Source organism: Protobothrops mucrosquamatus, unplaced genomic scaffold, assembly GCF_001527695.2.
Source record: "Protobothrops mucrosquamatus isolate PMUCROS unplaced genomic scaffold, P.Mucros_1.0 scaffold2102, whole genome shotgun sequence".
Taxonomy (NCBI): domain Eukaryota; kingdom Metazoa; phylum Chordata; class Lepidosauria; order Squamata; family Viperidae; genus Protobothrops; species Protobothrops mucrosquamatus.
In genome coordinates this window covers 110,745-124,952 of record NW_015388204.1, presented here as the reverse complement: position 1 = coordinate 124,952, position 14,208 = coordinate 110,745, and the positions used below count along the sequence as shown (strand labels likewise).

General features: G+C 46.4%; 1 protein-coding gene across 1 annotated transcript in view; it reads left to right on the top strand.

Annotated features, from left to right (window-relative positions):
- The window catches only part of LOC114923139 (zinc finger protein 704-like), a 39,820-nt gene that overhangs the window by 3,546 nt on the left and 22,066 nt on the right, over positions 1 to 14,208 (top strand). The window contains exon 2 of the mRNA XM_029285716.1: positions 2,780 to 2,958. Coding sequence (XP_029141549.1) covers positions 2,780 to 2,958 — 179 coding nt within the window. The remainder of the gene's footprint in view (positions 1 to 2,779; positions 2,959 to 14,208) is intronic.

The following is a 14,208-nucleotide window of genomic DNA, read 5'->3' as shown; positions in this document are numbered from 1 at the left end:
GCTTTCATGCCTAAGGCGGGACTAGAACTCACCGTCTCCTGGTGATTTGTCCAAAGTCACCCAGCTGGCTTTCATGCCTAAGGCGGGACTAGAACTCACCGTCTCCTGGTGATTGGTCCAAAGTCACCCAGCTGGCTTTCATGCCTAAGGCGGGACTAGAACTCACCGTCTCCTGGTGATTGGTCCAAAGTCACCCAGCCGGCTTTCATGCCTAAGGCGGGACTAGGACTCACTGTCTCCTGGTGATTGGTCCAAAGTCACACAACTAACCATGTTTATACTTAGTCCTTGATTAAGAGTCCAATGGGAGATTTCAAAGTGAGAAGTCATAATCCCTCATTGCCAAGAAAAGGAGCTCAACTCCAGAGCGAGCTTTATATATTCGTAAATTATATATTGGTGTTCGTTGATGCATCTGAATTTCAGTTAAACTTCGGTGTCAATGGGATTTAATTTTTCTCCTGGCCTGGCTTATTCAGGGCAGTGCAAACCCCTGGCAGTCTTTCCTGTACGGTTTTAAGGGAGACCAGGCGACAACTCCAGCTTTTTTGCACGACAGCGTGCCCGGACAGGCCGTGCAAAAGATCTCAAAGATTCCTGCACCGTGCAGCCATCTTCAGTGGGAGTTTGTCCAGCCCTACCTCGTTGCAGGCTGCATGTTGTTTCGCAGCCTGGTGTATGGTGGGGGGAGCGGGTTCCCGTGCCGGAGTTCAGAAATTACGCTCCGTGTTCCAACACGCTTATCGCTAGCCTTCTGGAGTCTGAATTTCAGTTGGCGTGGTGGCGAGCGTGCGTACTACTTCAGTCTACCCCTGCTGTGTTTATCTAAGACAGGGGTAGGCAACCTTGGCTCTTTTATGACTCGTGGAGTTCAACTCCCAGAATTCCTGAGCCAGCCATGGCACAGCATGGAAACCTCTCCCTTTCCCCTCAGCATGGCTGGCTCAGGAATTCTGGGAGTTGGAGTCCACACATCTTAAAGTTGCTGAGGGGGAGAAACAATGGACTAGGCCAGGGGTAGGCAACCTTGGCTCTTTTATGACTCGTGGACTTCAACTCCCAGAATTCCTGAGCTAGCATGGCTCAGCTTGGAAACCTCTCCTTTTTCCCTCAGCGTGGCTGGCTCAGGAATTCTGGGAGTTGAAGTCCACGAGTCATAAAAGAGCCAAGGTTGCTTACCCCTGGTCTAAACCCAACATTGGGTCCTTCAGTGTCATCCTAGGACAGGGCAACCTTGGCTCTTTTATGACTGGTGGACTTCAACTCCCAGAATTCCTGAGCCAGCATGGCTCAGCTTGGAAACCTCTCCCTTTCCCCTCAGCATGGCTGGCTCAGGAATTCTGGGAGTTGAAGTCCACGAGTCCTAAAAGAGCCAAGGTTGCCTACCCCTGATATAAGATAAAGGCCGGGACTCTGCAGCCTTTGGGAAGAGGTTCAGGGCTGGCTAGATTTGCAGGAGATGCTGTCTAGCCCCATAAATTCTCCCGGTGGGAGGGTGAGTGGACATAAGGGATCTTAGGAAACAAAGTATTCTATCGGATTAGGGGGCGAAGAGGGTTCTTCCCTCCCCTACATGCATGTCAGCATTGCGCAATTCCCATGATTTTCACGGCTAAAGTTGGGGGTAACTGTTGGTGCTTTCTTAAGGAGGTCCAAAAAGAAGGGGCTTCTCTGTGGTGGCTCCCTCCCTGTGGAACATCATCCTTGCAGAAATAAGAGAATAGAATAACAGAGTGGGAAGGGACCTTGGAGGCCATCTAGTCCAACCCCCTGCGCAGGCAGGAAACCCTATACCATTTCAGACAAATGGCTGTCCAATCTCTTCATAAAAACTTCCAGTGTTGGAGCATTCACCACTTCTGGAGGCAGGTTGTTCCACTGGTTAATTGTTCTGACTGTCAGGAAATTTCTCCTTAGTTCTAGGTTGCTTCTCTCCTTGGTGAGTTTCCATCCGTTGCTTCTTGTCCTGCCTTCAGGTGCTTTGGAGAATAGCTTGACTCCCTCTTCTTTGGGGCAGCCCCTGAGATACTGGAAGACTGCTGTCATGTCCCCCCTCGCCCTTCTCTTCATTAAACTAGACATACCCAATTCCAGCAACCGTTCCTTATTATCTTTTAGCCTCCAGTCCCCTGATCATCTTTGTTGCTCTTCTCTGGACTCTTTCTAGAGTCTCAACATCTTTTTTACATCCTGGTGACCAAAACTGGATGCAGCATTCCAAGTGTGGCCTTACCAAGGCCTTGTAAAGTGGTATTAACACTTCACGTGATCTTGATTCTATCCCTCTGTCGATGCAGCCCAGCACTGTGTTGGCTTTTTTGGCAGCTGCAGCACACGGCTGGCTCATATTTAAATGATTGTCCACTAGGAGTATAATAAGACTGGCATTCACTTTGGCACCCTTTCAAAAGAGCTTGACGATTTTGGCTAGCCCACCTATCAAGGGTGGTTTGTTGTCACCAGGGGTGGCTGGGCGTGTGGATGTTTACTGAGTCTTGTTATGGGGATTTTTTTTTTGTGAGCCCTTTTTTGTGCTGCATGCAGATCGTTGATTAGAAGCCGGCTGTGATTTTTTTTTTATTAAGTTAATATGGTTTTTATAGGTTTTAAAACTATGCCTTGTTCTTTTGGGAGTCATGCACTGTCGTAACCCTCCCCCCAGTCATGCAATTGAGACCGGGGTTGTGTGTGTGTCTACATCCATTGAAGCAACGAATAATAAATGCTCTTGGACTTGAAAGGGACAGTCACCCTAGACGTCTTCCACTCTTTCTTGCAGGGCTCCAATCATTGTAATGGTAAACCGTTTCCAGCTGAGCCGGAGCCGGCAAATGGCCACCTGAGGCTCACCTCAAATCCTGTGGTGCTAAAACAGCCGGTGGAAGAAGTGAGGGCTCTGCGACTCCTGGACGAGACCCCCTTGCACCACTCGGCCTACATCCCAGTGCCCCAGCAGAGGTATGGTAGTGGGACCATTGTTTGTGGTGGCTGTCTCCTCTCCGCTCCGTTCCTCTTCTCCCCTCCCCTCCCTCATCTCCTCTCCCCTCCTCTCCCCTCCTCTCCCCTCCCTCCCTCTCCCCTCCCCTCCCTCCCTCCTTCCTTCCTTCCTTCATTCCTTCCTTCCTTCCTTCCTTCCTTCCTTCTCTCCTCTACTTTCCTTTTCCTTTTTCCTTTCACTTCCTCCTATTTTTTTTCCTTTCATTTCCCTTTCCCTTTCCCGTCCCTTTCATTTCCTCCTCCAAGGGACCTTGGAGGTTATCAAGTCCAACCCCCTGCTCAAGCAGAAATCCTGTATCATTTCAGTCTCTTCTTAAAAACTTCCGGTGTTGGAGCATTCACCGCTTCTGGAGGCAGGTTGTTCCACTGGTTAATTGTTCTCACTGTCAGGAAGTTTCTCCTTAGTTCCAGGTTGCTTCTCTCCTTGGTTAGTTTCCACCCGTTGCTTCTTGTCCTGCCTTCAGGCGCTTTGGACAACAGCTTGACTCCCTCTTCTTTGGGGCAGCCCCTGAGATACTGGGAGACTGCTATCATGTCCCCCCTCGTCCTTCTCTTCGTTAAACTAGACATACCCAATTCCAGCAACCGTTCCTTATATGTTTTAGCCTCCAGTCCCCTGATCATCTTTGTGGCTCTTCTCTCAAGCCGTTGCTGTAGACAGCATATTTGATGGATTCATACCTTTAACAGATGAAATATGAGAATCTTGCATTTTGAACATTGCCCTGGGTATCGCTGGGGCATGAGATTAAGGCAGCCAGGAGTGTCCAGATGGTTACCTGTGCAGGAGGCAGGTGAAGCAAACTTAGAAGCCGGCAGAAGGTAATTGAACTTGCGAGGTGCAGAATTTTCTGCTGCAGAATTCCTGAAGCTGCTTTAACTAGGGGGAGATGGCATCTGGTTAAACTGGTGCAGACTGGCTGTTTATTTAATGAAGAGAAGGACGAGGGGGGGACATGATAGCAGTCTTCCAGTATCTCAGGGGCTGCCCCAAAGAAGAGGGAGTCAAGCTATTCTCCAAAGCGCTTGAAGGCAGGACAAGAAGCAACGGATGGAAACTAACCAAGGAAAGAAGCAACCTAGAACTAAGGAGAAGCTTTCTGACAGTTAGAATAATTAACCAGTGGAACAACCTGCCTCCAGAAGCTGTGAATGCTCCAACACTGGAAGTTTTTAAGAAGAGACTGGACAGCCATTTGTCTGAAATGGTATAGGGCAGTGGTGGCGAACCTATGGCACGGGTGCCAGAGGCGGCACTCAGAGCCCTCTCTGTGGGCACGCGCGCCGTCGCCCCAGTCCTAGGCCTTCAACTGGGTTTTATAAAACCTTTTCGCCTTAGGTCTCCGCCGCCATGTGCAAACAAAAAAAAGGTTCAGTCAATTTCAACTTCTTGCAGGAAAAAAAAAGATCTTGCAAAGTTGGAATTGATTGATTGAACTTTTTAGTCCCACCTAGTCTGCCGTTACCACTGCAGCCACGCCCACCCAGTGGGCCACGCCCACCCAATGGGCCACACCCACCCGGCACTCAACAATGCATAAGTGCGTTTTGGGTTGCAGTTTGGGCACTCAGTCTCTAAAAGGTTCGCCATCACTGGTATAGGGTTTCCTGCCTGAACAGGGGGTTGGACTAGATGATTTCCAAGGTCCATTACAACAACAACAACAACAACAACAACATCATCATCATCATCATCATCATCATCATCATCATCATTATTATTATTATTATTATTATTATTATTAGTGCTTTTTTTCTTAAAAAAAAGGTGCTGGAACTCACACATGTCACACAACCCGCCTTGCCTACCCTACAAGGTTCCATCCCAAAAAGGTGCCGGAACTCCGTTCTGGGCATTGTATGACAAAAAAAGCCCTGATTATTATTATTGTTGTTGTTTTGCTGTTATTATTATTTTTAGTGTTTTTCTTAGTATTATAAGGTACTCTGACTCCAGATGATTCTGGATGGTGACCAGTAAAAAAAAACAAAATTCAAGAATACAGTCCGTCCTCGACTTACAACAGTTCATTTAGCGACCGTTCAAAGTTACAACGGCACTGACAAAAGCGACTTATGACCGTTTTTCACACCTAAGACCGTTGTAGCATCTTCCAGGGTCACGTGATCAAAATTCAGATGCTTGGCCACTGGCTCATATTTACGACGGTCGCAGCGTCCCGAGGATCACGTCATCCCCTTTTGCGACCTTCTGACAAACAAAGTCAACGGGGGAAGCCGGATTCACTTAACAACCGCGTTACTAAGCAAATGCGGTGAGTGACTTAACAAACTACGGCAAGAAAAGTCGTAAAATGGGACAAAATTCGCTTAACAGCCGTGTTAAACTAACTTAATAACTGCAGCGATCCACTTCACAGCTGTGGTAAGAGAGGTCGTAAAATGGCGCACAACTCACTTAGCCATTGTCTGGCTTAGCAACAGAAAGGATGGGCTTAATTGTGGTCGTAAGTCGAGGACTACCTGTAAAATCAATCAGGAAAAAAAATACAGTGGTTAATTTAAAGCAGTGTTTCTCAACCTTTGGGGAACTTTCAGCAGTGTGGACTATGCTGGCTGAGGAATTCTGGGAGTTGAAGTCCACAACTTTGTAGCAGAGGCAAAGAGGAATTCTGGGAGTTGAAGTCCACAACTTTGTAGCAGAGGCAAAGAGGAATTCTGGGAATTGAAGTCCACAACTTTGTAGCCCAGGCAAAGAGGAATTCTGGGAGTTGAAGTCCACAACTTTGTAGCCCAGGCAAAGATGTGGGTGCAAATGTCTCAGATCTTGGACGGTTGTGCCTGCAAGTCCGCCCCAATCCCCCTGGGGCTGGCTGGTTGCGTTGTGCCTTTTGTGCTATTGCTCTCGCTCCATTGCTCGGGGCGAATGTGCTACACACACGTCACGAACATCAGGCTAAAAATAAGCCATCAGTCAAGAGGCCAATTATGCAGGTTTAATCTTCTTAGATTACAAGCGCGAAGGGCGCTACCATAAAGTCCCTCTGATCCGCCTGGCATGAAGTGGCAGGGGAAAAAAATAAAAAAATAAAAAAACTTCCCTTTGCTCTGGAGAAACGAAGCCGAAGAGTGATCAAAGGCAGTGCCGCCTAGTGGGAAGAGGATCCCCTGCCCTTTCTGGGCCGTGGAGGAGGAGAAAATGTCAGCTTTGCTTGCAGAACTATTTGTTGCTGTGTTGTATTCTGAGGTGGCTGTTCTTTTCCTGATGTGGGGGTAGGAAATCCCCAGAATTCTCCCCGTCAGCAGAGGGAATTCTGGGAGTTGAAGGCCCAGCCTGCCTAGAGAGGCTTCAGGTTGAGAAGGCTGGTCTAGGATTGGCGCCTCTAATGCACCAAGCCTGTGTCTTTGGTGGTGGATATACAGGTAGTCCTCGACTTACGACTGCAATCGAATCCAAAATTTCAGTGAAAAGGTTTTCAGTGAGTTTTGCTCTGTTTTACGACCTTCCTTGTCAGTGTTGTTAAGTGAATCACTGCAGTTGTTAAGTAAGTAACATGGTTGTTCAATGACTCTGGCTTCCCCATTGATTTTGCTTATCAGAAGATTGCAACAGAGGATCACATGACCCCGGGGACACTGCAATTCGTCATAAATACGAGTCAGTTGCCGAGCATCTGAATTTTTAGTCCCGGGACCCTGGGGATGCTGCAACGGTCATAAGTGTGAATCAGGGTCATCGGTCACATTTTGTTGTAGCTTTCAATGATCACTAAATAAATGTTTGTAAGTCAAAGATTACCTCCTGCACAGTGCTCTTCAGGTGTTTATTTGTTGAACGTTTTTGTGATATTGCGTGGGTACAGGGCACCCGTCCTCTCTTTCTACTTTAGCGGGTCTTTGTGTGTCTCTCTCTGTGCGTAAGTAATAATTAAAAGACAGATTTGGGTATGCCTAGTTTAATGAAGAGAAGGACGAGGGGGGACATGATAGTAGTCTTCCAGTATCTCAGGGGTTGCCCCCCAAAAGAGGGAGTCAAGCTATTCTCCAGACAGAGTATCCGAAGGCAGGACAAGAAGCAACGGATGGAAACGGAGAGAAACAACCTGGAACTAAGGAGAAATTTCCTTACAGTGAGGACAATTAATCAGTGGAACTGCTTGCCTCCAGAAGTTGTGAATGTTCCAACATTGAAAGCTTTTAAGAAGAGACTGGACGGCCATTTGTCTGAACTGGTATAGAGTTTCCTGCCTGAGCAGGGGGCTGGACTGGATGATCTCCAAGGTCCCTTTCTATTCTATTCTATTCTATTCTATTCTATTCTATTCTATTCTATTCTATTCTATTCTATTCTATTTCCATTCCATTCTACCCGTCCCTTTCAATTTACTTGAGCAAAAAGGCAAGCGTCGTTTTAACTGGTTCTCGCCCCCTCCCCATTTCATTGCAACTCAACTTACAACAGTTCGTTTAGCGGCCGTTCAAACTTGCAACGGCACTGGAAAAAGTGACTTACGACCATTTTTCACACTTACAACCATTGCAGCATCCCCCAGGCTCAGAATTCAGACGCTTGGCAAGTGACTCCTATTTACGACGGTTGCAATGTCCGGTGTGTGTGTGTGTGTGTGTGATCCCTTCTTGCGACCTTCTGACAAGCAAAGTCAACGGGGGAAGCCAGATTCGCTTAACGACCGTGTGACTAACTTAACTGCGGGACTCCCTTAAAACGGAGCTAGAAATATCCGTAAAACCCGCATAGCAGATTCCTCACTTAGCAGGGTAAATTTTGGGACTCGGTTGCAGTCGTAAATCGAGAACGACCTGCAGGCTGACTATTGCCAGCCTGTTTGCTTTGCTCTCCTCTGGATTTGGAAAACTCCTGGAACCCCGGCTTGGAGGGAAAGGAAAAATAATTTGGGAATTATTTTCTTTTTTCTTTTTCTTTTTGGGAACAGCCAGAGGAAGTTAGCCGACATCTGCCTCGGATTTTAGCCCCAGGGCGTCCCTCCCACCGGCAACGGCTTTGCCATTGGCTCTCCGGTCTTGGCGGAAGAGGCTTCGAGCCAGGATCGGCCTCTTGCCTTGTGTGTTTCCACGCAGCAGCTGACCACGCCTGCCTTTTGTGGGGGGGGGAGAGTTTATATTTCCCCCCCCCTTTTTTTTGGTCAAGTTGCTGGAACCTCGGCCTAAACGCTTCCAGGCTCCTTGCATGGCAGGCAATATTTAGGTGTCCTGCTGTGTAGCATGCATGTGCTTTTGGCAGGCATGTGCATGCCACATTGTTCTAAAAAAACAAGTACAACAGACTCTGCAGATTGGGTGCCAAGCCGAGCAGGATCCCCGTAAACAGCATAAATCATTCAGAACCGCCTGCGTAATTGCGCAATTTAGTTTGCTTCGGTTTTCTCCCCCCCTCCTCCTCTCTTTCCCAAATGCACTCTCAATTTTTGTTTTGTTTTTCTCTGTTGTATTAAAAAATATTTATTAATTTTTTCAAATAAAATATAATACAAATATGGTGCATTTCATTAGAAAAACAAACTCATAAAAAGCCTATTCCGAAATAATCGGCGTTCCCCCCCCCTGCATCCACACTCCCTCCACCTTCCTACCCACTTCCCTCTTCCTTCCTCCCCCTCTTGACCACTACCTCTCCTCTTTCCTCCTTCCCAACTATCCTACACATCCCATCACCTTCTTTTCCACCACCTCGGATGCAGTTTAGGGGTACTAGCCGATCATCTCCTCTTCTTAAAAACAAACATTTACATTACATTTATAAATACACCCAATTTTTTTTTATAATTCTATCCCTTCATCCCCTTCCCCCCCGGACTTCCCAGAACTGAGTACAGGGATAAATACATAACATCCCAAGTCTAAAGTAAGCTATCCATTCATAATACAAACCAAATTTAACATACTTTAACTCTAACATACAATAATAAACTTAAAAATAATATATATATATATATAAATTATATTAAATATATAGAAAATATTAGAAAAAAAAGATATTTATTCAAAAGCTATATGATAATTAATCACTTCATACTTTCTCTTCATATAATCTATCCATCTTCTCCACACCGAAATAAATTTTTCTTGAGATTGATCCTTCAAGTATGCGGAAATTTTTGCCATTTCTGCAAAATATGACAAAATAAATCATTCAGAACCGCCTGCGTAATTGCGCGATTTAGTTTGCTTCGGTTTTCTCCCCCCCTCCTCCTCTCTTTCCCAAATGCACTCTCAATTTTTGTTTTGTTTTTCTCTGTTGAACTGGCTATGGTCTCCGTTGCAGAAGTGGGGAAGGGGGTCCTAAGTTGGAACTTAAGAGTTGGGGCGATCCAAGCTTCTAGTTCTCATCAAGAAAGGCGAAGTCTCCTCTCCGTTTTAGAGGGGCGGTCAGATCCAAGTGGAGCAGAAGGTTGAGTGGCTCTGCAGTCTGACGCCCCTAAAAGGTCCTGTCTAAAGGTGGGAGGCCCTGAAGATGGCTCTGCTGTCACACAGGCGGTCCTCGGCTTAACGACCGTTTGTTTAGAGGCCGTTCGGAGTTACGACGGCACTGAAAAAAGTGACGTAGGAGCGTTTTGCACACTTCACGACCATTGCAGCCTCCCCACAATCCTGTGGTGAAAAATTCAGACGCTTGGCAACTGACTCATTTTATGACGGTTGCAGTGTCCTAGGATCATGGGATCCCCTTTTGCGACCTTCAGTGGGGAAACCAGATTCACTTAACGACCTTTACATTGCAAACTGTCATAAATGTGAGTCAGTTGCCAAGCGTCTGGATTTTGATCACGTGACCACAGAGAGATGCTTCAATGGTCGTTAACTGTGAAAAACGGTCATAAGTCACTTTTTAAAAAATGCGGTTGCAACTTTGAACGGTCACTAAATGTCGGGTGTCGAGGACTGCCTGAATTACTGTTGTTATTAGATTTTGCCAAAGTTATTGGCCGATAACTTTTAAAAAAAACATCCAGTGTTCTTATTGCTGGAGCATAAAGTCACGTATGCTGAATGGCGAGATAATTTTCAACAACAACAACAACAACAACAACAACAACAACAATAATAATAATAATAATAATAATAATAATAATAATAATAATAATAAAGAAGTTGGGAGGGATCTTGGAGGTCATCTAGTCCAACCCCCTGCTCAGGCAGGAAACCCTATACCATTTCGGATAAATGGCTGTCCAGTCTCTTCTTAAAAACTTCCAGTGTTGGAGCATTCACCGCTTCTGGAGGCAGGTAGTTCCACTGGTTAATTGTTCTAACTGTCAAGAAGTTTCTCCTTAGTTCTAGGTTGCTTCTCTCCTTGGATTAGTTTCCATCCGTTGCTTCTCATCCTGCCTTCAGGTGCTTTGGAGAACAGCTTGACTCCCTCTTCTTTGGGGCAGCCCCTGAGATACTGGAAGACTACTATCCTGTCACTTCTCGTCCTTCTCTTCGTTAAACTGGACATCCCCAATTCCAGTAACCGTTCCTTAATCATCTTTGTTGCTCTTCTCTGTACTTTTTCCTGAGATGAAACAAACGTCTTTGGTCAAAATCTGGTTTTACTTTCAGGCCGTTTGTACATCAAAAGAGGCTGATTGCCCGTTGGTGGGCATCAACATCGCCAATTCAGCTGGGTCTCCCTCGAAGGGCGGACATGCGGCTCATTAAATTAAATTAAATGACTTCGTTGCTAGATTGAGCCCTGCCTTGAAATGGCCCCCATTAATTTAGCATTGCTCCCTCTGACAAAGTTGATAGAGGCGTGGACTTCAACTCCCAGAATTCCCCAGCCAGCTTTCCTTCTGTGTTTCTTGGTGTTAGGGCTGTTCTAGCTCAGCTCTCATTGGCCTCAAATCTGGAAATCGATATAACTCATATAACATATAACCTCTGTTTGCAGAAACTTAAAAGTGGAAATTGGGGAAGTTGCATTGCCATGGGGGGGGGGGGAAGAGGAGGAGAAGGAGAAGAGGAGGAGGAGAAAGAGAAGGAGGAGGAGAAGAGGGGGAGGAGATGAGAAAGGAGAAAAAAGGAGGGGAGGGAGGGGGAGGAGAAGGAGAAGAAGGGGAGAAAGAATAGAAGGAGGAGGAGAGGAGTTGGAGATGAGGAAGAGGAGTAGCACTAGAAGGAGGAGAGCAGGTGAAGGAGGAGAAGGAGAAGAGGAGAGAAGTTGGAGATGAAGAAGAGTAGCATTAGGAGGAGGAGGAGGAGGAGGAGGGGAGGAGAAGGAGAAGAGAGGGAGGAGGAGNGTTCTAAGCTTTGTGCAACCTGGACCCCTCTTTATGTGTCGTGCTTCTAGGTCTGATCGTTGTTCTGCAACCCCAGGGTTCCGGAGCGACTTTTGTGGTTTGTGCTGAAGCAACATAGTTGGCTGAACAAGCCATCATGGGCCGCTTGGCACATTGCGTGAGGCTGCTGTGCCAAATTTGTGCTTTGAAGCCTCATTCCAGAGCAGGGCAGAGCTGGGACCTGCTTCAAGAGCTTCCAGAATATTAATGGGATGGTATAAGCATCAAAAAGATGTAAAGTAGTCTTTCTTAACCCTGGCAGCGTTAGGAGGCGTGGACTTCAACTCCCAGAATTCCCCAGCCGGCAAGGTTCATTAAAGGATGTCTTATTGCGAATATAAGAGCTGTGGTGACGCAGTGGCTAGAATGCAGTACTGCAGGCTACCTCTGCTGACTGCCGACTGCCAGCATTTCGGCAGTTCGATGCTCACCGGCTGAAGGTTGATTCAGCCTTCCATCCTTCCGTGGTCAGTAAAATGAGGACCCAGATTGTTGGGGGGGGGAGGAAGAGGCTGACCCTGTAAACAGCTAGAGAGGGCTATAAAGCACTATGAAGCGGTATATAAGTCTAAGTGCTATTGATAAGTCGGAAGGAAGGAAGGAAGGAAAGGAAGGAAGGAAGGAAGGAAGGAAGGAAAAGGGAGGGAGGGAGGAAGAAAGGAAGGAAGGAAGGAAGGAAGAAAGGAAGGAAGGAAGGAAAAGGGAGGGAGGGAGGAAGGAAGGAAGGAAGGAAGGAAGGAAGTAAAAGAGGGAGGGAGGAAGGAAGAAAGGAAGGAAGGAAAAGGGAGGGAGGAAGGAAGGAAGGAAAAGGGAGGGAGGGAGGAAGGAAGGAAGGAAGGAAGGGCCCTGGTGGTGCAGTGGTTAGAATGCAGTATTGCAGGCAAACTCTGCCCACAGCCTGGAGTTCAATCCTGACCGGCTCACGGTTGACTCGGCCTTCCATCCTTCCGAGGTCGGTAAAATGAGGACCCAGATTGTTGGGGGGGGGGGCCAGAGGCTGACCCTGTAAACAGCTAGAGAGGGCTATAAAGCACTGTGAAGCGGTATATACGTCTAAGCGCTATTGATATTGCCATTCATTCATTCAATCCATCAATAGATATCGAACTGGGATGGCCCAGTGGTTAGAATGTAGTATTGCAGGCTGACTCTGCCCACTACCGGGAGTTCGATCCTGACCGGTTCAAGGTTGACTCAGCCTTCCATCCTTCTGAAGCTGCTTAGAATCGTCTCGGCAAGCCAGGCAGGGAAGCCAGACAGATGGAGAGATAGACAGACAGACAGGAGACAGAGAGCGACAGAGAGAAGAGACCTAGATTCAAAGAAAGAGTAGAGCCAGCAACATTCAGGATACCTTAGAACAGGGATGGCCAACGCTGGCAACTTCAAGACTTACGGACTTCAGTTCCCAGAATTCCCCCTGCTGGTTATTGAAGTCTGGGCGTTGAAGTCCACCTCTCTTAAAATAGCCAACTTTGAAAAAACCTTGATCCAGATTATGGAAAGATGTTCACTGTTTCACCTCTAGAAGTGCATTCTGCTGTTTCTACCTCACAGGGGTGTCGTTTGGTTCCCTGCCTGCAAAGGACAGCTAGTCCTTGACTTATGTCCATAATTGGAGCCAGAGTTTGCATTGCTAAGGAAGGCGGTTGTTAAGCGAATTATGCCCCATTAGGACCTTTTTGGCCATGTTCGTTAAGCGAATCTGCAGTGGTTCAGGGAATGCACGTGGTCATTAAGCGAATCCGATTGCCTAATCAGAAGGCAGTTCAAAAATGATGGTGTAGAGGAGAGAGTACATCTAGAAGAAGTTTTCCATGGTACGATAACCCTATTTTGAGTATAAATTGGTTGTATAAATTGTCCTAGGAACCAATAAAAGAAAAAGAAGCCTGAAGTCTGCAGATACCAGGACGCTGGATGCAGAGTAACAGGAGTTGGAAGGGACCTTGGAGGTCATCTAGTCCAACCCCCTGCTCTGGCAGAAAACCCTATACCATTTCAGACAGTCTCTTCTTAAAAACTTCCAGTGTTGGAGCATTCACCGCTTCTGGAGGCAGGTTGTTCCACTGGTTAATTGTTCTAACTGTCAGGAAGTTTCTCCTGAGTTCCAGATTGCTTCTCTCCTTGATTTGTTTCCATCCGTTGCTTCTTGTCCTGTCTTCAGGCGCTTTGGAGGATAGAACAGAACAGTTGGGAGGGACCTTGGAGGTCTTCTAGAATCTAGATCAATTCCCCCCCACACACACTCAAGCAGGAGACCTTATACCATTTCAGACAAATGGCTGTCCAGTCTCTTCTTGAAAGCCTCCAGTGTTGGAGCACCCACAACACCTGGAGGCGAGCTGTTCCACTGGTTAATTGTTCTCACTGTCAGGAAATTTCTCCTTAGCTCTAGGTGGCTTCTCACCTTGATTAGTTTCCATCCGTTGCTTCTTGTAGGCATCTCACATTGATTAGAATAGAATAGAATAGAATAGAATAGAATAGAATAGAATAGAATAGAGTAGAATAGAATAGAATAGAATAGATTGTAGAATAGGATAGATTGTAGAATAGGATAGATTGTAGAATAGAATCGAATAGAATAAAATATAGAATAGATTGTAGAAAGAATAGATTGTACAATAGATTGTAGAATAGAATAGATTATAGAATAGAATAGAATAGAATAGAATGTAGAATAGAATAGATTGTAGAATAGAATAGAATAGATTGTAGAATAGAGTAGAATAGAATAGAATAAAATAGAATAGAATAGAATAGAATAGAAATAGAGCTGGAAGGGACCTCAGAGGTCTTCTAGTCCAGCCCCCTGCTCAAGCAGGAGAACCTATACCATCTCAGACAGGTGAATGTCCAGTCTCTTCTCAGTTTCCATCCGTTGCTTCTTGTAGGCATCATCCATACAGGTTCTCAGTGACTGCTTGCCTAGACTTGTGAGAAG